Genomic DNA, 22,992 nt, shown 5'->3' with positions numbered 1-22,992 from the left:
TCGGGCCTTGGGGGGTGGGGGGGGCAGGGGTGGGGAGTCATTTAGTCATTGATAGAACTACTTTGAAAACTAAGTCAGTCAGTGGTCTTACTTTGAGTGATTTTTCAAAAATGTAGAATTCATTTTGTAGTAAAGTAGTTTATTTTTTTTAATTTCAAGTGATGTAATTTAAAATTTGTGTTTTAAAACAGCAACAAAATGTATTGTATTTTTGCTGTAATTAACTGTATAATGTAAACCTAATTATTTTATCATGGTTTAAAATTTTTGCATATTTGCTTTATCTTATGCTGCTGATTTTTTTACTGAATTTGTAAGATTTTGTTTATCAAAGCAACTATTATGTGGTGACTTGCCTATATCATGAATTATTTAAGATTTTTATAGTTTTTTTTTAAATTAGAAATTATTTCTAATGTTTTGTTCATGATGCTATCCTTCAGGGTTATGTGCTTATCAATGAAATAATCACAGAAGAGTGAGAGGAAATAACCTGTAGCCACTTAATATTCAGGAATAACTACTGTAAATGATGAACATATTTAAAAAAAAGAACCTCCAGATTTGCTACTTGCCAAACCTAATGTAGTTACAACAATTGGTGTGTAATCTCTGCAAGAATTTTGGCAAAAGCCCCGTCATCTAAATGACAGATTTACTCAGAGCATGTCTTTGAAGATGCTGGGCATCTACCACCAGCCTTCTATTCCTTCAACACCACCCAATAAATGTAAAGTAAAAAGAAGATGGTGTTTTCTGCAAATCTGTGGCATGCTCCATGCTTATGATCACATAAAGTCAAGAGGATACTTCATGAATAATACATTTCAATGCAAATAAGCAGATGGTTCACTTCTACTAGCTATGAGCCTGTTTTTGTATACACTGAGTTAATCCACTCAGGCTGTAGGTCCCAGTGATGGACTGGTCTTTCTCTTTCCTGCAGCCTCAGACCTTGGACCTTTCTGGTTTCTTATTAGAGTGTCAGTCAGTTGAGCACCAGTTTTGGTGTTTCTGGCCATTTGATTCTACCTGTAGCATAATCATGTTTATACAAGCTGTTGGGGGTTCCAAAGCCTACTTAAATATTTGTAGGTAATGTATCAAATGAGCAATATACCGTTCATCAGAAAATAGTAGCACACAGCCATATATAAGATATCATTTTCCAAGGACTGTTTCTTCACACTGAGCAGAGCAGGCATAAATGGTGATTATTTAGTCTGAGTCTTTCATTTTTTTATATATCTGATTTTCAATAAAACACACAATGTGGATGTTGAGGAGTGAAAGAATGGTGCTGCTCCTGACAAGTGTATGTTAACTGTTTACATTTTATATCTGCAGAATTATTTCTATGTAACTGAATTTTTCTTAAAATGTCATTGAAATCTCATCTCTGAAATACATTGTCTGTAATGCTTTGGGCACCTGTTATATTTGGAACAAGAGAGATTACATGTCATGAACTGGGAAATGCATACTTAAATCAGTGACTAGGTTCTAGGCAGAAAGCTCATTGGAATTCAAAGCCAACAAGAGCAAGAACTGGTGCGGCTCAGCATGCGGTGTTTGAAAGTTTGCTTGGCAAGTTATTTGTGTATTTAGTGCAAAATTCCTTTCAAGTAAGGTATGTTAGATCATTGTTAATGTGCAATATTTAGGATTAAAATACATTAGCCTTTTTATATGCTTTGAAATAGCAAGTTTGATTTTGATGGTTTAAAAGTCATGATTTCCAGTCTTGTGCAGTTGTCAAACTTTTTATCAGTCCCTTTTCTACTCATACAACATGGTGTATTAATTCATTACGTAAATTAGAGTTTTGAGACTGTAACACCTTGATTTGTAGAAACAGGATTGGATTTACAGAGGAATCTGAGCATGAGTGTGTTATTAGTTTATGTTTTACAGTTAACTCTTTTCTAGGATAGATCATTTCGCTCTTGCACTTTAATAACTGACATGCTTTCAGAAGCTTCCCATATTTTATGTTTGATTGCTAGTAAGCCAGCTCTATTGATACAGATTTTGATTAAGCAAGGAAAACCAGGTTCTTTCTGTATCATTTGTAGTAAATGCCAGCTCCTACTTGCCAACCAGCATGTTTCAGTTGATTCAGAGAAAATGAACTCTCATTCATTAATGTAGATAAAAATACTTAAATTCTATCCTGAAAACAGAATCTGTTAAATGTTGTGTGCCCTAGGTTTTTAAACTGCAATATCTAAATACAGCTTTGTCTCTTAAATTTGTTAAGCTAAAGATGTACATGTTTGTTTTCTTAGAAACTTCTTGACCCTTTAAAATATCTTAAACATTTGTGTTTAAGAGGAATTACAAATAAGATTTCTGTCAGGCAGTACTTAATGTAAAACCACCTTGCTTATCTTAAAAACTTTGGTTTTTCAACATTAGACACTTAACATACCCATCGTCTTACTGTCAGAAAATTATTTTGACCAAGATCTATTATTCAAGTTTATAGGTTAGGAAAGAGACACTAATTCTGATTCTTTCTATGTATTTTATCCTGGTTATTATTCTGTTACCCTCTAATGTATATTGACCATTTGTAAAATGATTGTGGTGTTGGGATTGCATCTCAACTCTTTCATATTGTTTGCTGAACAGTTCTCATTTGGTCCCATATCCTCGGCTGCTGGTTATTCCTGGTATGTATTCTTCCAAGTTGGTAAAGGCACAGTGTATTCACACCAGACTCCTAGAGAAATGCCAGCTTCTTGTATGAAGCTACCACACAACTCCTTTAACAATACAGAGAACCTTGATTGTATGTAAAGCGGCAAACTTTCCTGTAAGCCTTTGTTATTCTGTTCCATGCTAATCCTGCTGTGGTGTCTAAAAAGATGGAGGTGAAGAGACATCAATGTCTGATAGTAAAATCAGCTGTAGGCAAGTGAAGCTGTTCTGGTGTTACAAATAAGACTTGGTTTACACTATTGGCCAGTATGTGCTACACATATGAAGACATAACTACTCAGTGTTGCCTAGGCACAAGCCTGCACATTTTGAGGTAAAGCATAGTCTGTTTTCAAAAATACTGTTGTAGTTTGTTTGTGAGTGTTTGTTCATTAGTCACACATTAGCTGTAGAGTGACTGCATGAAGCCCCATGACCCCAGTAAACTTCTCTTACCGGTAGAAAAACCAAACACCACCATTCTGTCATTAGCAGCCCTCTTAAGTGTTGACTCTCTATCCTTTACATTTTAGTATAGATTGTGTTTCTACTGATCTCTCTTAGGTTTTTTCTCAATCAGCGGAAACTAATTTTTCCTTAATAGCAAGAAAGATGAAGAGGTAAAGGGCATTGAAGCAGAAACGTGTAGTTTGGGGTATGATTAGAAAACTCATAGGGAAAACAAGTCCTAAATAATTTCAAACTGCTCTTAGTTAAGTGCTCTTAAGGAGAGTCTAGTAAGAGTAACAGTTTCTGGGCCATTTCTGGTTTAGATTCTCTTCGTTACTGAAACTTTTAGGAAACAGTACCTGTGGATTAGTTTTGCACAATGTTTTATTCTCACAGTAACTTAACAAATTAAACTCGGCTTGTATCGAACTACCTCACACTAATTTTCTATGCTTTCCCAAGCTGTTGCCCTTGCTGTTAGATCTCTACTGAGTGTGATTATAAATGTGTGTGAAATACTTTATAGCCAATGTTGACACAATACCAGTAAGTATGTAAACTGCATACCTTGCATCAGTAAGAGAGACTCACATGTAAAACCTTTCACTGTATATCTTGGCAAATTGTGTTAGATGTGTTTGTTGGACATTATTACTGTCTGTTTGTAATTAGAAACCTGCTCGTGATACCAGTCCATTCTTTACATTTTACAAAAGGAATAAATCTTAGTAAATTTTACGAAGAAATAAATTACTTTTATAGGCCCGATATTTGGTATATTTTTGAGAAGCTCTTAATCTTTTAGCCGAATGATAAATTTAAATTGAACTAGCTGTCTACCTGGACTGTGACATCTATTTTCTCATTACAATTTATCCTGTTCAACAGGTTTTAAAGCCTGAAAACCTAAGTATGATAATTGACATTTGCTTTCTTCCCTGTATGATGCCATTCCTTCTTCATTCCTTCCCCCTGTGTTCCGTTCCCTCTCCTCTCTAGACAAAACAAAATGGGGCACTTTGTAGGGAATGCTGAGATAATTATTGTGGTTTTTAATCATTCATGCCCTAGTCATTAAACATGCACCACTGGAATGTAAACAATGTTACCTAGTATGTTCATTGGTTATAATATTTTAAATAAAAAAAAAAGTGGTATGAAAACTATGAAATTGAGTGGTTTTTTTTTTTTTTTTAATCTGAATTTGTGGTAAAGTTTATTCTGGGCAATTTTAACATACCTGTTGATTGGGATAATAAAGGTAGTACTAGGGCAAGTTTCTTAGATATGGATTTTATACAGATTATAAGTAGCCTAAACTATTACCCTGAATTTCTGTTGTATCTAGTCTTGCTTTTCTTGTGTTTCAAATCACTGGAGAAACTTTATCTTAAAAAGGGACTTTGCTTCAATGCCTTAACCTAGTCTTGGTAATCATATAAGAGAACAGCCATCATGACCGCTTGGCAAAAATAAATATTTTAAAAGGATCTCTTTTAAAATATTCCTTTAAAATCCTTGGAAACTAACCAAGGATTTTGGCTCTGAGCATGTCTCCAGCTTTTACCAAGCATACGTTCTTGGCCTGCATTGGACAGGCTGCTTAGCAGGGTCATTTGCTACATGTGACTGGCTCCGTATGTCGGCACTCAGTCTTGCTCAATTCTTGCTTCAGATCACCCCACTGTCCTGCTTTCCCCACTCCACATGCACTCACACTTATCTGCTCTGAGTGAAGGACAGGACCTGACTACTGCTGCTGACCCAGTGTACTCTGCTGCATTGGAGTCATTGGAGGGGCCTCTAGTCAGAGATGGTGGCAAAAGCAAAAACCAGAGTGTTGGTTCATTTACTTGCTACCCAGTCGTAAAACCCTGGTGATACCAAGTAAAAGAATAATTTGTGTTCGTAGAAGCATTATTTACAAGTGCCCATCAGTAGATGAGTGGGTAAAAAACTAGTACATTTCTACAATGGAATACTATGCAGCCACAAAAACTAAGGAAATCTTAACCTTTTGCACCAGCATGGATGGATTGGGAGAGTATTGTGCTAAGCTAATCAGGGAAAGACAAATACCATATGGTCTCACATGTGGAATCTAATGGACAAAAAAACATGAACAAAATGAAAACAGGCATGGTCACATGGAATTGAGTGACAGCTCTCAGAAGAGTGGGGGGACTGGATGAAAGAAGGTAAAGGGAGTAGCCAAAGAATATTTGTGCATAACCTATGTCTATGGGGATTGCCTGAGGAAAGGGGTGCTGGCTGGAGGTGGCAAAGGGGGCAAAAATGGGAATAACAATAAAATACAATAAAAGAATAATTTGTTCTTAATCTAGATACTGCATTTTAGTATTTTTCCTTGAAAGGTCCATTGATGTTATGTGAATGAAAAATAAATTACTGATTCGTGCTTTAAATTTTTTTATCTTTTACAATGAATACACCAATGTATCTTTGGACTTCATTTTAAACTTAAAAGATACTTCAAATATGCTTTGTAAATACTAGGCTTCTAACAATTTTATCAATTAATGGGTATATGTCCATGACCCTGTGTTGTATGCTGAGAGTGAGGAGAGAAATAAATGGATGACATTCAGAAGGTAGTCCACTTGATTGAAATAAGTGTGTAGAGGAGCAAGAACCATGCTGAAGGGACGCAGACAGGAGTAGTTAGAGGAAATGAGGGTTTTCCCTTTGTTTTTGAGCAATGGTATAAGGAAGGTTTGGAGAGGAGGGGTAGTCCCAGGTTAAAGGACAGGCAAGGAGTTTTAAAAATTACAAATGAATTGAGCAAAATAGCAGGGTACACAATTAATACCCAGAAATCAGTTGCATTGTTTTATGTCAATAATAAACTAACAAAAGAGAAACTAAGAAAACAATCCCAGCTCTGGCTAATATGGCTCAGTGGATTGAGTGCTGGCCTGCAAACCAAGGGGTCACCAGTTCAAATCCCAGTCAGGGCACATCCCTGGGTTGTGGGCCAGGTCCCCAGTTGGGGGCGTGTGAGAGGCAACCACACATTGATGTTTCTCTCCCTCTCTCTGTCCTTTCCCCTCTAAAAATTAAATCAATCAATCAATCTTAAAAAAGAAAGCAAGCAATCCCAGCCCTGGCTAGTGTGGCTCAGTGGATTGAGCACTGGCCTGTGGCCTGTGAACTGAAAGGTTGCTGGGTTGATTCCCAGTCAGCACATGCCTGGTGTTGCAGGCCGGGTCCCCAGTTGGGGGCAAGTAAGAGGCAACCAATAGATGTATCTCTCACACATCCATCTCTTTCCCCCCTCCCTCTATAAATAAAGAAATAACCTAAGAAAAAAGGAAACCCATTCATAATTGCTTCCAAAAGAATAAAATGGAACAAATCTAACGAAGGATGCAAAAGACCTGTACTGGGAAAATTATAAGACACGAAAGAAATTGAAGAAGATACAAATAAGCGGAGGCACATACCATGTTCATGTATCAGAAGAATTAACCTCATTAAAAAGTGCATGCTACTCAACACAATTCCTATCAAGATTCCAATATCGTATTTTACAGAACTGGAACAAGTACTTCAAAGATTTATATGGAACCACAAAAACCCCACATAGCAACAGCAATCCTGACAAAGAAGAACAAATATGGAAAAACCACTGTACCTAGTATCAAACTATACCATTAGGTCATGGTAATCAAGACAGCATGGTACTGGCATAAAAACAGGTACACAGATCAATGGAACACAATAGAGAATCCAGAAATAAACCCACACTTTTATAGTCAATATTTGGCAGAGGAAGCAAGCACATAACAATGGACTAAACATAGTTTATTCAATAAATTGTGTTGGGGAAATTGAACAGATATGTGTAGAAAAAAGGAAACTAGACCAACTTTTTACACCACACACAAGAATAAATTCAAAATGGATTAGAGACTTAAATACTGGACCCAAAACCATAGAAATTCTAGAAGAAAACATAGGCAGTAAAATCTCAGGCATTGCTCATAGCAATATTTTACCTGATATATCTCCCCAGGCAAGGGAAACAAAAGAAAAAATAAACCAATGGGACTACATCAAAATAAAAACTTACTGCACAGCAAAGGAAACTATCAACAAAATAGAAGGACAACCTACAGAATGGGAGAACATATTCACCAATACATTTGGTAAGGGGTTAATATCCAAAATTCATAAAGAACTTACAAAACTCAAAAAAAAATCCAATTAAAAAAATGGGCAAATGATCTGAATAGACATTCTCCAAAGAGGACATACAGATGGCCAATAGACATGAAAAGATGCTCAATGTCACTAATCATCAGAGAAATGCACATTAAAACCACAGTGAGATATCATCTCACACCTGTCAGAATGGCTATCATCAATAAATCTACAAACAACAAGTGCTGGTGAGGATATGGAGGAAAGGGAACACTTGTGCACTTGTGGGAATACAGACTGGTACAACCACTGGGGAAAGCAGTATAGAAATACCTCAAAGAATTGACCCGTTGACCCAGCTATCCTACTTCTGGGAATATATCCAAAGGAACCCAAAACAACTGATTCTAAAGAACATAAGCACCCCTATGTTCATTGCAGCATTATTTATAATCACCAAGATATGGAAGCAATCCAAGTATCCATCAGTAGATGAGTGGATAAAACAACCACAGGACATGTACACAAAGGAATACTACTCAGCCATAAAAAAGAAAAGTTTATCCTTTGCAACAGCATGGGTGGACATGCAGAACATGCTAAGTGAAATAAGCTAATCAGAGAAAGACAAATATCATATGATTTCACTTATATGTAGAATCTAATGAACAAACTGAATTAATAAGCAAAACAGAGATAGACTCATAGGTAGCAGGATGACAGCTACTGGAAGGGGGAAGGTTAGGAGGTGGAGGGATTGAGCAAAAAGGCCAAAGGACTCATGGACATGGACAACAGTGTGGTGATTACAGTGGGGTGGCGAGTATAAGAGAGTTAGATGGTACTGGAAAAAATACAATTAAAAAAATTGTTTTTAAGTGAATGGGCAAGGAATGAGGAATGGGGCCTGCAGTGAGCATGGGAATATGAAGAGAGAATAGAATGGGAAATAAGACTAAAGTTTGAGGATCAGAATTGAAACATTTTGTAGGAAAAGTCTTCATTTTAAAGGCGTTAGAAACTTGCAGTTTGTGAGAGAGAGGAGTAATATTACCAAACCTTTGTTTTAGGAGAGTCACTAGCAGTGGAAGCAAGTTTGGTTAGGCTGGAGGTGTGGAAATTGGTGATTGAGAAGCCACAAAGACTGAGTTGAGAGAGTTACAGTCCTTTTTGCATAGTGAGAATGGAAGAGGTTACTCGTGTTGCCATTACATAAGCAAAATCACCAAATTAGCATTTGTGGCTGAGAGGAGTTTTTTATTTAATTATTTCTTCCATTGCTATCCCATTGAATAGCACTTCAGCTATTTGAGGGAAGATTTCGAGCCCTAGTGATTGGGCTGCACGTGAGTGACCCTGCACATGTGCAGGGAAAAGGCATCCAATGTACTTTCCATCTGGAACACCCCAGTTTGAAGAGTGTATGACAGAACATACACTGGGTATGTTTCAGGCACAGGAAGAAAGTGGGAGGAAAGAAATAGTTGCTCCCTAAGCCAGCAGACCTCTCCAGTCTTGTAGTCTCTTCCCTCGTGAGGTCAGCCTCCTTTGCTGGTACAGCCCTTGCACCATTTCCTTTCTGTCATTTTGTGGACAGAGGAAAAAGATAAGCGGATTCCTGTTGGATGTAACATGTAAGACTTAGAGCTCCCTGGACAGGCTGCGGCATAGCTTGGATTGCTGAGGACTGAGTCAATGGTGAAGCAGTAGTGAAAAGTCTTTTTGAAACATTGGCAGGAAATATAGAGATGTAACAATGTCTTGAGAGAAAAGAAGAACTAAAAGCCTTGACAAGACAAGGTCCTAGAGAGGGTGGGATCTGCTGAATTCTGTGGGTCCAGATCAGCCTGAGCTCAAGATGCAGAGTTTTGAGTAATCCTGGACAAGGCTTCAGTTTGAGGAGCTTGGTGTTGCTTCACCTGTCATGTGATGGGAGATAGTCTCTTGCAGGGCTACCGTAAGTGACTTCATGTATTTTATTGAAATAACCCTTGTAAGGCAAGTGTAATTGTTGGCTTTAGCCTTGGAAAGGAAAAGAAGCGTTTTAAGAGATGGAGAAATGTTGACAAGAAAGGGAGGAGTTTTGTGTGGTCTCACATCACAACTGCCATACATTCTGAACCTCAAGTCACCTTCTCCATCCCCTATAATCCCAATCTTCACATGGTTGGTAAGAATGATTCCTTATTGGAGAGAAATTCCTCAAAGTCAGTATCAAATTTTGTTCGAGACTTTTGTTTAGGGTCAATTCCATCTATCATTCCTGCCATCCAGCCCAAATCAGCTGGATGCTTTGCTAGCTTGCTCTGCACTTGCCTATTTAAAATCCCTGTTGCTTGGGCCCAGCTCAAGGAATTCCTCCTCCCCTCTCTGCAATGCCTTTCTCTTCCACATGCTTGTTCATTCTCCCCACCTGTCTCACAAAGGGTGTAAGACATCAGTGTGCTTCATGTTGTCTGCAAGTGCATCCTGTATGCTCAGCTCCCGCTGACACTTTGAAGAACTTGTCTTACTCAGTTAACAACACCTGCGAAGCTGGCATTCAGGAAGTCTTGGGCTGGTAAACTAATGACTAGAACCTATCTTCTACACTGTTTCTAACCTCTGAAATGCAATATTTAAGGTCAAATGTGATTGTTACTAACTCCATGTTACCCACAGGCCAGGAAGCGTGGATACATGGCCTTCTATCCAAAGCCCTTTTACAATGTGAAGGGAACATGGTTTGTGCCCAGTTCATTATTCAACAGCTGTCTCTGCCTGTCTCTGTCGCTCACACACAAACAACACACACTTAAAACTGTATTCTAACTTTTAAAATGTACATCATTTGTCAGGCTTTTAGTATCAGCCAACTCCTTGTTTTTCTGTATGAGTCTTAAAATTTCCAGTGTTTTCTGTAAAGTTAAACACATTTTGAAGTAGTTTCAGAGCAGAGTTCTAGATTTTCACTAATTTTCTACTGCGTCACGTTCAATTCATCCATACTTAATGTGACAACTTTCTTTTAGCAGCTTGACTTTACTGAGTCTTTCTAAAGCATTCAGGTAGGTTTTTAAAGAAACTAATTCCTTCTTTTCACATTCATACTTCACTGGCTTACTTAATATTAAACGATGTCAATATAATACTTACAGCTTGAACCCACAGCTTTCGAAACAGCTTCTGTTGGCATAAACTGGGGAGAACTGAAGTGGAAGGAGACAGGGTATAGACAGAGCCTGTCAGACCCAGAGCTCATTGTGCTTCATGAGCGAAAGTCAGCATGTGTTATAGACAGAAAGGAGGGTGCTGGTTAAGTGGAAATTGGAGGACAGAACTTCTATTGAATATTGCCAATTTATTTTCTGTGAAAAAATGTATTTGCAGATCCTAGTTTTGCCAGCAGGCTCATGAGCTGCTTTTGATGAAGGACTTGACTGGAAGCTGAGCCTTTGCCAAAATTAGTGGCTAAGAAAGGGCAGACAACTGCTTTTTCCATTATGTGATACCCCTTTGGTCTTTTCTGTTCCTTTGATAGCCTGTTGGCATTTTATCTGCAGGTCAAAGTTGGCAGAATTCCAGGATGCTGGAATTCAGGACCCTAAGAATGCATTGGTGTCTCCACTTACCTCCTGCTAGCTTTCGTTTTCTCCTCTGCATGGGGAGCACAGGCCAATTCCTACCTTACTGAGTGGTTGTGAGGAATCAAAGTCACCTCATATTCTTTTCTTTTCCCTTGAAATGGGGGGGGCAATTATTTCATCCTCTGGGAAATCTGACTACCTAGACTGCCTGTTGTGATGGCAGTGGGCCTGAGGGAAGACCGCGTCTTGCACCCCACTGACCCCCTAGCTCGGAGCTCCGACCCCTGAGGCCAGCACTGCTGAGGAGCACTGAAGACACTGGCATTCAAGCATTGGTGCAATAGTTTATACCTGACCCTAGGAAGATGGATGGTAGGGCATCAATGACTTCTCCAGAGATAGTGGTCAGAAATTGGGGCACTTTGGTAACCCCCTAGCCATCCCTCTCTAAAAAAACACCATTGCAGGTTACTGCTCCAGGTAATGGGAGGTGCTATGTAAGGACACTGAGCAGGAACAGCTGAAGGGACCCTGGTGTTGGCATTGCCAGTGCCCCAGAGACCAGTTCCCTCCTCATGGAAGCAGCTTCTTTGGTGTTCTCTGTGGTCCATGCTGAGGAGCGCTGGCCCAGGCCTACGCTGTGTGTGGTGAGAGCCAGGAAAAGGCTCTCTTGAAGGATTTGTCCTAACTGGAGCTTTGAGTGAAGGATGAACTGCAGGAGGAATGTGAATGGCATTGGAGAGGGATTGGCGCTACCTACAGAGGAGTCTCCAGGGGAGGTGGGCACAGCCAAAGGCACGGGCGCCTGGAGAACAGATAAAGGGTACTTCACAGCACCTTGACTCACCTCTTCTTCAGACACGTGCCTTGTCACCCTGCCCAAGCCCTGGCCCCAGAGCAGAGCTGGAGCCAGGCAAGGAAAGCAGGTTCTGGTACAAGGCCTGAGAGCAATTCCAGGACAGACACCAACTGTGGAGGTGCAGGTGGCTCAGTATGGGGAGGGAAGAGGGGAAAACTGTCTTGCCTTGAGCAAAAGGATGATGGAGCTAACAGCACAAGGACTTGCATAAATCCAGCTTCAGTGACTATGACAATTCTGGGTGCTCTTCAGGGAGCTTTTCACACCCCACTCTGGAGTTCCACCCATGGGACACTATGGGGACTCCTAACCCTGACAAAAATAGTAGAGGGCACTCTGTAACACCCATTTTGCATGACCTTAAAGGAGACAGACATCATACTTTCAGAGAAAATTTAATAAAGAATGCAAAATGTTCCTGGGTGGGCTACTTGAATCTCAGGGACCATCTGTTTTGGTGGCCAAGGGACAGGTGCCAGGCCCTGCAGTCATAGCAGCAACATTCAGATTCCATGAGGGGCCCAGGCTTCCTGCCGTCCCTCACCCAGGTGTCAGGGTTCTACCCTCCAGCTGGCTCCGCAGCACGGGTACTGAGGCTGGGGTCCATACTGCAGGGTCCTCGGGCTCCTTGTGGCCCAGGCCAGGGACCCTCTCTGCTGAGAGGAGGGTGAGCAGCACAGCAGAAGTGACCTCCTTTACTTCAGGGCTCTGGCACCTTTTGCTCCAACAGTCAGGCTCCCCAGGGTTGAGAAAAACTCCTCCATCTCCTGCTGCAGCAGCTGGTTCCTCCTCTCCGCATCCTCCCGTGCCCGCTCTGAGTTCCTCAGCTTGATTTCCAGCATGGTGTACCTTTTCTTTTCCTGGTCCAATTCTTCCTCTAGCTGCAACATTTGTTTCCGCAGGTCGGCAGTACCTTCTTCGAGTCTTAAAAATCAAGAAGAAAGGCAGTTTTAGACTCTGGCTTGCTGAGTTTACCAAGAGAGCTGATGGGGGAAGAGCTTCTCAGGCTGGGTCTGGAGTGGCGGCGGCCTGCAGCTCAGGACCAGCTCCCAAGCGGCTGCACAGGCCTCCACTGCCCCTCACAGACCCTGGCACTTCACCCCCGGAGAACCTGCCCTTAACAGGTGATCCAGAAACACCAGTGTGAGCACTCGGACCTCCGGCACTCAGTCCTCGCTAAAATATGAAGACCACTTACCCTCTGGGCCAGCTGACAGTCCTGAAGAGGATGGACTACAGAAAGTAGGACCAGTCCCCACTGAGACTTGCCTCTACTCTGCTCCCTCCCGCTGCCCCAGGCCCCAGCCATGCACAGCAACTCACAGAAACCCCCATCAGCTGTCAATTCCATTCCTGCTAGCTCTTCAAGTCCCAGCTCACTGTGCCCTCAGGGAACCTTCTCTGAATCCTCCCCAGCAGGTCACATTCTTGCTCCTTTGTGCTACCAGAGAATGACACCACTTCTGTAGAGGCTGACACTATAGAAGGCTGGCACAGCTGTCTTTCTAACCAGAAGACCAGCTCCTGTACGGCCTGAGGGATGCACTGAGCCTGGACCCTGGGAACTGGCCTGGCTACTTACAAGGCATATGACTGTGGGCAGGACACAAACTACCCTGAGCCCTGGTGTCCTGAAAAATGCAGGGACAACCTCCTGCAAGCACTACAGCTACAATGGACAAAGACCACAAGTGCACAGCACAATGCCCCACACCCAGTGGATGTGCAGCAAATGCCAACTCCTGGCCCCAGCCAGGACAAGGCCAGGACTCCACCTCAGTCACCGAATACTAAGCTCACAGAAAGGAGAAAACCTCCCTTCACCCCAGACTTCCACCTGGGGAGCACAGGGCATGTTGTCAGAAATAAGGCCCCCAAGACAGATGACAGCAGCCCCATGGCCCCCCACTGTTAACTCCTCCAGTCCCAGGGCCCTCTCTGCCAATTCCTCCCACCTGGGGGTGCTCTTGAGCTTGGGGCCTGGGCCTCCCACGCCCTGAGTGCCCTGGTCCCGTCTCCAGACTTGAAGCACCATCTATGTGCTGATGACTCAACACTGCTCGGAAATGAAGTAAGCATCTCCAGCTTCACAGGTCCACAGCTGGGCCCCTGACCCTTCATCCACGCATTTCTCCCCGGTCCCAGTGAACACCTTCTTCCAGCTGCTTGGCCAAACAAAAATGTTGTCCCTAAGTCAGTTCTTTTTCTTACCGCCACAGCTGATTGATTAGCAACATCTTTCAAATTTGTTTAGAATCTGACTCTTCTACCCACCTCAACTGCTGCCTTAGGCCCATGCCCCCAGTCTGGCCTGGACCCATTGGCCAGCAACTGGTCAAGCTGTCCTCAGTACAGCAACCAGGCACCTCTGTCAAAGCGATCAAAGTGCTCAAGGCCCTCCAGTCACTTAGAATCTATTGGGAATAAAATCCGGAGCACAACCTGACCCAGGGCCCTGTGCACTGCCCCCAGCCAGCCCCCTTTCTCAAACTCCACCCCGCCCGCCCCCCTTTCCTGCGCCTGCAGTGCTGGCTCCGGAGTTCCTCTGCGGCCCTCTCTCCCACGCTCCCCTTCCCTCCATCCTGTCTTATTCTCCTCCTCTATCTAACCTCCTAACAGGCCACATAGATTTTAAAATCTATGTTGTGTATGGTCTCTGCACCCCCACAACCACAAAATAAAGACAGAGGTCGCACCTAGCACAGGGGAGGCAGGGCGGAAAGCTGGTCTGTCTCCCTGCCCACCCAGAACAGACCCAGTACTGACTCCATAGGTACAGAATAAGCAGATATATTCTATATTCTCCCAAAGACCCACTGGATGGGGCCCTATTCCTTCCTATATTCAGAGTCCTTTTCACTCTCAACCACTCTGCTCCAACCCTGACGACGGCTGGGGCTGCTTCGCCACCACAGGGGCTGCTGTTGCTGTCCCTTTGCGTCTGGGGGCCTTATGTTACTTCCAACCCATCAAGCAGGAGGCAGTAAGAGCAGCGAAGTTTCCCAAGCACTCTGGATACAGCCAGTTCTGTGTTGAGCACTCCCCCATCTCCCCCATTGTGTTACTTAATCCTCAAAACAAATGTGTGAGGTCCCTAAACCCAAAGAGCCTGCCTGGATGGACAGTCAGTCAATACCCATGGGAGGGGGCGGGGGGCAGTGAGCCTGTCTGAGACACTGTCCATACATGGCAAGTAGGGACTCAAACCCAGGAGGTCTGACCCAGAGTCTCCACAAAACAACACTGCATTTCCCCTGAGAAATGGAGGCTCTGAGCAGGGGAAGGAACTAGCAGTTCAGGTGAGAAGCTGACTCTGACCTCCCGTGAGGCTATTTGTGGTGACCTGCCCTGGCGCCTACAGCTTTCATCTGTGTGCTCATCCATCCCCAGCAGTAATCACTTCCTCTGTCCCTGTCGCTGCTTCCACTGTCACCTCTGTCTGGTAAACCCTGGCTTACATTTTTGGGGCTTCCACACAACTGTACACTTAGAGGCTTTCTCATGGTGTGTCCTTTCTCCTTCTTGCTCAACTCGATCCAATTGGCCCTTTAAGTCCTCACTCAGATGTGACTTGCTCTGACCCTTCCGGACCTTCTTTGTGGCCTCCGTCCTTAAAGCACTTCTCTTGTCATACGTCTGACAAGGACATAACCCCTGCACAGCCTGACCCTCCCAGGACGTGGCTTTCAGAAGAACAAAAACGCCAAGTACTGCCATCCCAGTTCCTTGAGGGAATCCCAGGCTCAAAGTGAGAAGCGGAAATTCCTTCTGCCTCCACTGTGCCTGATGGAGAAAGGACACCTTCAGAACCCACTGATGCCCCTGTGAGTGGGTGAGAACTGGGCCACAGGTCAGGGAGCCAGACCAAGGAGTCAAGAGATGCTGCTGGAAGCACTGCACCGTTCAATGCAGGCTCTGCTGGCGACCTTAGCTGGAAAACCTGGCTTCTCAGAATGGGAGAACACCCACCCCGCATAGAAGCTGAGAGGATGGAATGAGGGCTATCTGTGAGCAAGCTTGCAAGGCTCAGAATGTGACACAAAGCATCCTCTTGTGGCCAGGGCAAGGAGGCACTGCCAGCTCCCTCCTCAGAGGAAATCGGATTCTGACTGGGAAGTAGTCCTCGCCCATGTCAGGCCCGGCTGCTGTCAGCATCCCCCCGTGTCTCCTACCTGACTGAAAGCCATGGCCTGAGTCCCTCCATCTAAGGTGCTCGGAGCAGCCCAGGCTGCGATTCTGACTCATTCCTTCAGCAGGTATTCATGGCGCTCTTCCAGACGTGGGATCCCCCATGCTCCACCCCCACCCTATCCTGGGGCATTCTCTCAGAAAGGTGACTTCTGGGGGCTGACTGCTCTGAGCCCTGACTCCAGGAGGCTTTTCTTCAGGGCCAGAGGCTGACTGGGGCCAGGGCCTGGTGAGCGTTGCCCACGAGGGCTCTGCTCAGCCAGGGGCGCAGCAGCCTCAGGTGGCCCAGCCTCTGCAGCCCTTTACCTTTTCACACTCGTCTCGTACTCAGTCTTCTGTCGGCACAGCTCTGCCCTGAGCTCCTTGACCAGGCCCTGCAGAGCCTTGGAGTGGCGGGCACTGTCCTGGGCCGGGATGCCTGGGTCGCTGGGCTCGCTGCTACTGAGGCAGAGGCCCACCTCATCCAGGCTGTGACCCAGGTCTGGGGATCTGCGTTCCTCACTGCTGCTGGGGAGGGGGGAGGGCTCCAGGGCCCCCTCGGTGAGCAGGGAGCTGCAGGCAGAGGAGTCGCTGGCCCGGCAGGCGGTGCAGCTGCTGACGGAGCCTCCAGCAGAGGCCTCGAAGGAAGAGGCCCCCGACCACGCTGAGCTGGACACACTGGGAGTGCTGGGGAAGAGGCTGGCAGACGGCACATTGTCATAGGTGGAGAGTCTCTGTGAGGAGCTCGAGTCTTTGAGCCGGTCCCCTGAGGAGGCCCGGCGGTGGCCACGCAGGGAAGACAACCCATTCATGAGCCAGTTCCCGCCAGAGGAGATAATGGGCACCTCCAGGGATGAGCTGCCAGCTTTTGGGCTCCCTGACCGGGACCCTGACTGCCGAAAGGAAGATTTCCAACTGGGGAGCGTCTGCATCCTCTTCCCAGGGTTGCTGGTAGTCAGGCCGCACCGGCCCCCTGGGCCCAGGGGAGAGTTTCTAGATAGTGCTGCCACAGCAGCCCCATCCAGAGATGAAGTCCTGTGTGAGGGCAGGCCAGGGGCACCAGGGCTGCTGGGCTCTACCTGGCTGTCCCTCGTGACCTCCTCAGAGCCCCACCCTACTGTGCCAGGTGGGCCCCCGTGGGGGGAGGCTGGCCCTTCGGTGGTCCTCGCAGTGAAGAGCTGGCTGTGTTTGCGGATCAAGACAGTCATCAAGTGCTGGACAAGGGAAGTGCCTGCCAAGAAAACAAATCAAGAAAGGCCTCGCTGTGAATGTCTCTCCAATCAGACCTGCCAGAGGGTGCTGCACCTTGGACCCAGGGTGCCGGGCTCTGCCTGCAGCCCAGAACCAGGTCTTGAGTCCTCAAGAGAGGACTCAACAAAAACTTGCCATCAGCCACCCCGAAGGAAAGGATGACCATTATACTCTCCAAATCCAGGCACAGACAGAGGGATACTGCCCAAGAATCGCCTTCCTCGGACAAACGTGGGTCCTGGAGCACAGAGGAGGCACTGTGCCTCCCAGGCCACTCCCTTGGCTAGGTGCAGGGTAGAAAGCAGGCACAACGCCCAAGAGGCTGTGAGGTGAGCAAGTGGCAGGCTGGGGCTGGAAACCAGCACCTGGAGTCAGAGCCGCCTTGCCTGCCCCACGTCTCACACCCTGTGCTGCCGATGATGTCTGTGCCTGAACACCCATGCTCTCAGGGGCACAGGGCTCTCTCTGGGACAGGGACCGCAGAGGGCACACAGGTGTATGTGGGCCACATCCTCTCCTTCATAGCCACAGAGATGCCCAGTTACCTTCCATGATGGTCACTGGGTCTTCTATCTGTGGCCGAAGTATATTAGGTCCAAAAACGGTTGCTAGGTTTTGGACGCTCATCTTGTTGACATTTGAATGGGACTGAACTTCATCCAGAAACCTGCCAAGTAAGGAAGAGGCAGTTGGCGGAGAAGCAAATCCTGATGCCAGCCCTGCTGAGAGTTGCCTGGTGCCCACACCCACATGCTCTCCCAGCCGGCTACCCCTGCCAACTTGGTAGAGGGCAGAGCTTCCCCTGGGGCCCAGGAGGGACAGTACAAGCAAAAGCCTGTGGGACATGGTGCTGTCATCAGCATGGAAGGAGAAGATGTGACTGTCTCACCTGCAGTGGGGCAGATGTCTGGGCCTAGGTGAAAGGAGACTCTTGGGTAAGGGGACCGAGAGAGGCACAAAACAGGAGGCAGAAAGAACAGAAGTATGTTTCTTCCAAATGATCCACGAGGGACTTGAACACTGCCTGCTCCCACAGGGACTTTAAGTTGGTTTTGCACAGGGACTGTGTTCTTTAATAGTCCCTGCTGGTTGGCTGACTGACACTCGGGGAGCAGTGTGGGATGAGAGAATGACCCAGCCCCTGCCCCTGAGTCACTTACTTGCAGATATATCTGAGCAGGTTGTAATTGGCCAGAGGAAGGCTGCTCACTTGTTTAGCCAACTCCAGAGTCCCCTTGGTATTGAAAGAGAAAAACAGCATTTCAGTAACCAGCAACTGGCCCTTCTCTCACTGAGGGAGGGACAGGCAAGTGGGCAGGGGGTGAGGGTGGCAGGCACCAGAGGCCAAACCTCCAGCTGCCCGTTTGGTGTGGCCCCCGGTGGCCAGAGGGTATATTAACTCCATCTCCCTCTGAGGAGTGGCTGGCCCAGGCCCATGACCTCCTGGGAAGGCAGATTTACTTTGGGGATTGATGTGAGGGGTGGGCCTCTGCAGGGCCACAGAGGAATGTCAGGGCTAGTGCTTATCAAGACACAAATATTTGCCAGATAAAGACCCCTCATCTCCCACAGGGCCACAGGGAAGGCAAACAGTCCTTCCAGCTAAGCACCTGTGGGTGGGGGGTGGGAGCCTCTGTCCTGTCTCAAATTCTTTTGGAATGAGGCAGGATATAAACAGATGAAGAGTCTGGTTGTTTCTGAACTCTGTGGTGCTGGGTAGCCTGACGGCGAGTGTAGGATCGGGTCGTGGAGGATCGGGTCGTGGAGTAGGAGCACCTACTGGGTGGTGTCCTGGGTGTGACCAGAACATGGCCTGCTTTAGGAGGCACCTTCCCCATGCCCCGCGCAGGCTGAAACCTCACTCAGGAAGGGCCCTGCACAGAGGGAATGCTCCAGCACCACACCCGCAAAGATTGGGATGTTCCATGCTACCCCATAAACAAAACAAAATAAACCTGCCCCCCATCAGCAGGATTCTCCTGTCCTCACCCCACACACACACACACACACACACACACACACACACACACACACACACACACACACAGAGCAGGCGGCAGGTCAGGGTCTACGTGCCTCAAAAAATGGTGAGGGTTAAGAGTTTTGTGTGCTGACCCCACAGCCCCCTCTCCCCACCTAGCAGTCCACCTCCCAGGATGAGTCCCCAGGATCCACTAACCTCCCCCTCGTCCTTGGTGAGCAGCTGGGCGCAGCTGAGGAAGTCCTCATACCTGGCGAAAGGGACTACAGGCTCGGGTAGCTCCCGTAGGTACAGCTTCAGCAGGGAGGCCACCGTGTGCACATCTGTGGTGCTGCCAGCAAGGGGACAAGCAAGAAACATGGGTGCTAGGGAACTGTAGGAGGGACCATCATGTCCCCACCCACTGGCAGCCTCTGCTTGCATGCCCTTGTGTGTGTGTGTGTGTGTGTGTGTGTGTGTGTGTCCCCGCATGTGCGCATGTGCACGAAAAAGAGCCACAGAGGGGTGAGGACTGCATCTGCTCCCACTGCCCCGATCAAGGAAACGCCCAGGCTGCTTCTAGGAGCCTTGCACAGGGGTCCTGAGTTGGGTGTGGACTGGAGCTCCAGCTCAGAGACAACCCACAGCTCAGGCCCCTGCTCAGAAGCCTTGCATCTCAGGTCTGGGTTTGTCCTCAGGGATGGCAGTGCCAAACTCTCCACTGCTGCAAAAGCCATGGGGCTGGCAGGGTGCAGCTGCTCCCCACACAATGGCTGCTCCGGGTGGGGGGAATCACTCATGACCCCTGCTGGCTCAGAGGGGCCCTGTCACAGCTGGTCAGGGAACTGGTGGAAGTGAAGAGTCCCCTTCTTCAGGCCTGGTGGCCACCCAGAGTCCTCTGTAGGGAGACCGGGCAGCTGCACCATTCCTGGGAGGAAGGTGGTAGGGGTGGGAGGGAGGCAGGCACACAGCTGTCCTTGCCCAAGCCTGAGCTTGCTCCACCCCCACTTGCCCCCCCCACCCCACCCCCACTGATGGAACGGGAAGGGCCATGTCAAAAGAGAGCGGAGACCCAGGGCACTGGCCACCAGGGGTGAGCAGGTCAGAGGTCAGACCCTTTCCTCAATGGATGTTGGGCTTCTGTGCTCCTCACCCTATTTCCAGCACCCAGCTCCCCGTGTGTCCACTCCCAGTCCTCAGCCTCCTGCTTCCAGCTCAGAGCTGCCCAGGCTGAGGTGGGCACCATGGAGGGCAGCAGGCCTGGGCTCGGGGACTGTGTCCTGGTCTTGGACCTCCTCTAAGCTAGTCTGCCAGACAGGGCCTGGGCTTGGTGCCTGAAGCCTGTGCTGGTCCCCTGTGTGTGCGTTTCCTTGTTTGCCATGTTGTTTGCCATCTGTCCTGGCCCCCGGAGGGCAGGACCTTGTCTGTCTAATTCATGGCCTCATCCCCATGCCTGCGGGGGTGCTCTCACTCAGTGGATGGATGAAGCAAGCTGAGCTTATAGCAAGGGCCAATGGAGCGCCCTCCATTGACTCAGGGTCTGGATCAAAGGAGATCCTCTTTGATGCTTGGCAACAAGGTGGACAGGCCTAGGAGAACTGCTACCACTGTTCCACCAGCATGGGGGCCAGGACAGACCCCAGGGACAGGGTTGGGGAAGGGCTGGGTATGAGACAGCTCTGTTGACTAAGGCTTCCAGGCTGGCGGGGCTCTTTATGGAGCAGGGAGCCCAAGACCTGGGGCTGAAGTTCATTGTTGTGCAAAGTGTGGTTTGTACCCAGGAGTGAGACTACTTTGGAATGCTGAGGCCAGCAGGCAGGTGAGGGGAGTAGCCCCCAGCCCTTCTGTCAGGGAGTGAACGGAGGAGAGAGCCTTGGGACTCCTGTGTCTGGAGGTGGGCACAAAGGCGGGGCCAGAGGACCATCACGGAGATGGTAAAAAGTGGAAAAGAATGGTGTCAGGTAACCCTGGGGGCAGTTCCTAGAAGGAAAAGCGCCCAGAGCCCAATGTCAAGGATATGTTCCCAGGAATCACAGAAGTGGCATCCATTTGAAGCGATCTCCAACCACAGCCCTGGACCACCCAGGCACAGGACGGAAGAGGCCTGGCTGGCGGAGGATCAGAGTGGACCTCAGGCTCACTGAGACTGAAAATTCTGGACCACAAGTTCAGAGTATCAGGATGCATCTTCATGAGGCTCCAGATGGAGGGACCCCTGTGCCTCCTGGGCAGACCTTCTCTGGGGAAGGGTGTCAATCTCAGATTCTACATCTGAAGAAAGACACTGGCAGACTCCTCTGGCTACATTGATGGGTGTGGGTAGGAGCTGGAGAGACTGGGGGTGTTCTGCCCCAGGAGGAGGCCCGGGAAGGCCAGGGCTGCCAGTAGGAACCCATAAACCTATCCTGGGGCAAAGGGGGCCACACCTGTGGAGGCAGATCCAAGAAGAAAGGCAAAGCTCCATGGAAGCCAGGGTAAGCTGACGCAGGAAGAACTTCCTATGAAAAACTGTCCCAAATGGGTAGGGTCCCCCAAACAGCCCCATCTCCCCTATTCTTAGCCCCTGGGCTCTTAGTGAAGTTGACTCTGCCCAAAGGGCAAGGCCAGGACCTGGTAAGCCTCAGTGATGGGTTAGGATGGGCACTGGCCCCGGACAGCCAAAGCAGACTTGCTCCCCATCAGGAAACCTGAAGGATGTGGGGCCACCGCATCTGCTCCATCTTGGTGCTGATGAAGCCTGAGGGCAGGTCACCCCAAGGAAGCAGAACCCAGGGGCAGGCACCCTAAGGAGGGCCGGCAGTCCTGAATGGGCAGCATAGGCCCTTCTTTTCTCCTGCCTGAGTTGGGTTTAGGGTCACCCACAGTGGAAAAAGCCTGCTTGGATGTGAGCGGCCTCCTCCGTGGCAGGACTGTCCCTGAGAGGAGGCTTAGGGGAGCTGCAGGGATTTGGGGCCCTGCACTCTGCCCACTGGGGAGGGCTGTTTGAGCACACATGTACCAATGTGAGGAACCATTCTCCTCATCGTCCTGCTGCCAGGCTTCCTGGGGGACCAGTGCAACTGACTCCAGAGCTGGGGTCCTGGGAGGAGCCCCGGCAGGGGGATAACGGGCAGGTGGCCCCATCTTCATCCCTCCCCCAGGGGCTCACCTGTCAAACAGTGGCTTCTCCCCACAGTCAAAGGAGTCCTGCAGGTCCCTCACCAGGTTGGCCTGGCCCGGCATGCGGAAGAGCCCCTCCTCAGTGAGCCCGCGCTCCCGTATGAAGTCCACACACTGTTCCACCAGCATGGGGGCCAGGCGGGGGCCATACTTCCGCTCGTGGTGGACTGTGTCCTCCAGGCGCTGCCCAAAGATCCCTGGGCACAGAGAGGATCTGGTCATACCCTCGGCTATCCAGCTTGGCAGTGGGAGTAGGCTCTCAGGACAATGGAAGGGTGGCACCAGGGCCAAAGGCAGCTGCTCCTGAGGGAGCAGATAAGAAACTATGGGGGCACCCACCAGGCAGCTGGGTGCCAGGCCACCTGGGACAGGGGACAGGAGGGCATTGTGGACAGGTGTCCTGTCTTATCCTGTGGAGCTTGTGCAAGCCTGAGGAACCTTAAAAGGGCCCTCATGGAACATGCATTACACAGTTTATTGATTAGTTTATTCATGCAACACTAACCTCCAAAGAGAAGTGGCCTACATTTAAAAACTCAAGACAATGTCCACCAAAATACATGCTCTAGAATGTTCCTAGAAGCACTCCTTGCAACCCCTCCAAATGGGTAACCAGCCAATGCCCATCAGCAACAGAATGAGCAGATACATCAGAGTCTGCTCACCTGTCACTAACACAGATCGCAACAGAACAGGTGGAGCAGAGCTCGAGA

At 47.8% G+C, this 22,992-nt stretch overlaps 1 protein-coding gene across 1 annotated transcript in view; it reads right to left on the bottom strand.

Moving 5' to 3' along the window:
* Positions 1-12,274: 12,274 nt before the first annotated feature.
* Positions 12,275-22,992, bottom strand: part of ARHGAP22 (Rho GTPase activating protein 22) — a 183,654-nt gene continuing 172,936 nt past the window's right edge. The window contains exons 5-10 of the mRNA XM_054572381.1: positions 22,269-22,476; positions 19,340-19,472; positions 18,321-18,394; positions 17,706-17,827; positions 16,237-17,140; positions 12,275-12,666 (exon numbers count right to left, since the gene is read on the bottom strand). Of these exons, the coding sequence (XP_054428356.1) occupies positions 12,438-12,666; positions 16,237-17,140; positions 17,706-17,827; positions 18,321-18,394; positions 19,340-19,472; positions 22,269-22,476 (1,670 nt within the window). The 3' untranslated portion in view covers positions 12,275-12,437. The remainder of the gene's footprint in view (positions 12,667-16,236; positions 17,141-17,705; positions 17,828-18,320; positions 18,395-19,339; positions 19,473-22,268; positions 22,477-22,992) is intronic.

The sequence above is a fragment of the Pteronotus mesoamericanus genome, unplaced genomic scaffold (genome assembly GCF_021234165.1).
Source record: "Pteronotus mesoamericanus isolate MK-2021 breed Mesoamerican mustached bat unplaced genomic scaffold, CSHL_Meso_final contig_230, whole genome shotgun sequence".
Taxonomy (NCBI): Eukaryota; Metazoa; Chordata; class Mammalia; order Chiroptera; family Mormoopidae; genus Pteronotus; species Pteronotus mesoamericanus.
Note: the sequence above shows the minus strand (reverse complement) of the source record. Positions and strands in the feature narration are given on the sequence as shown.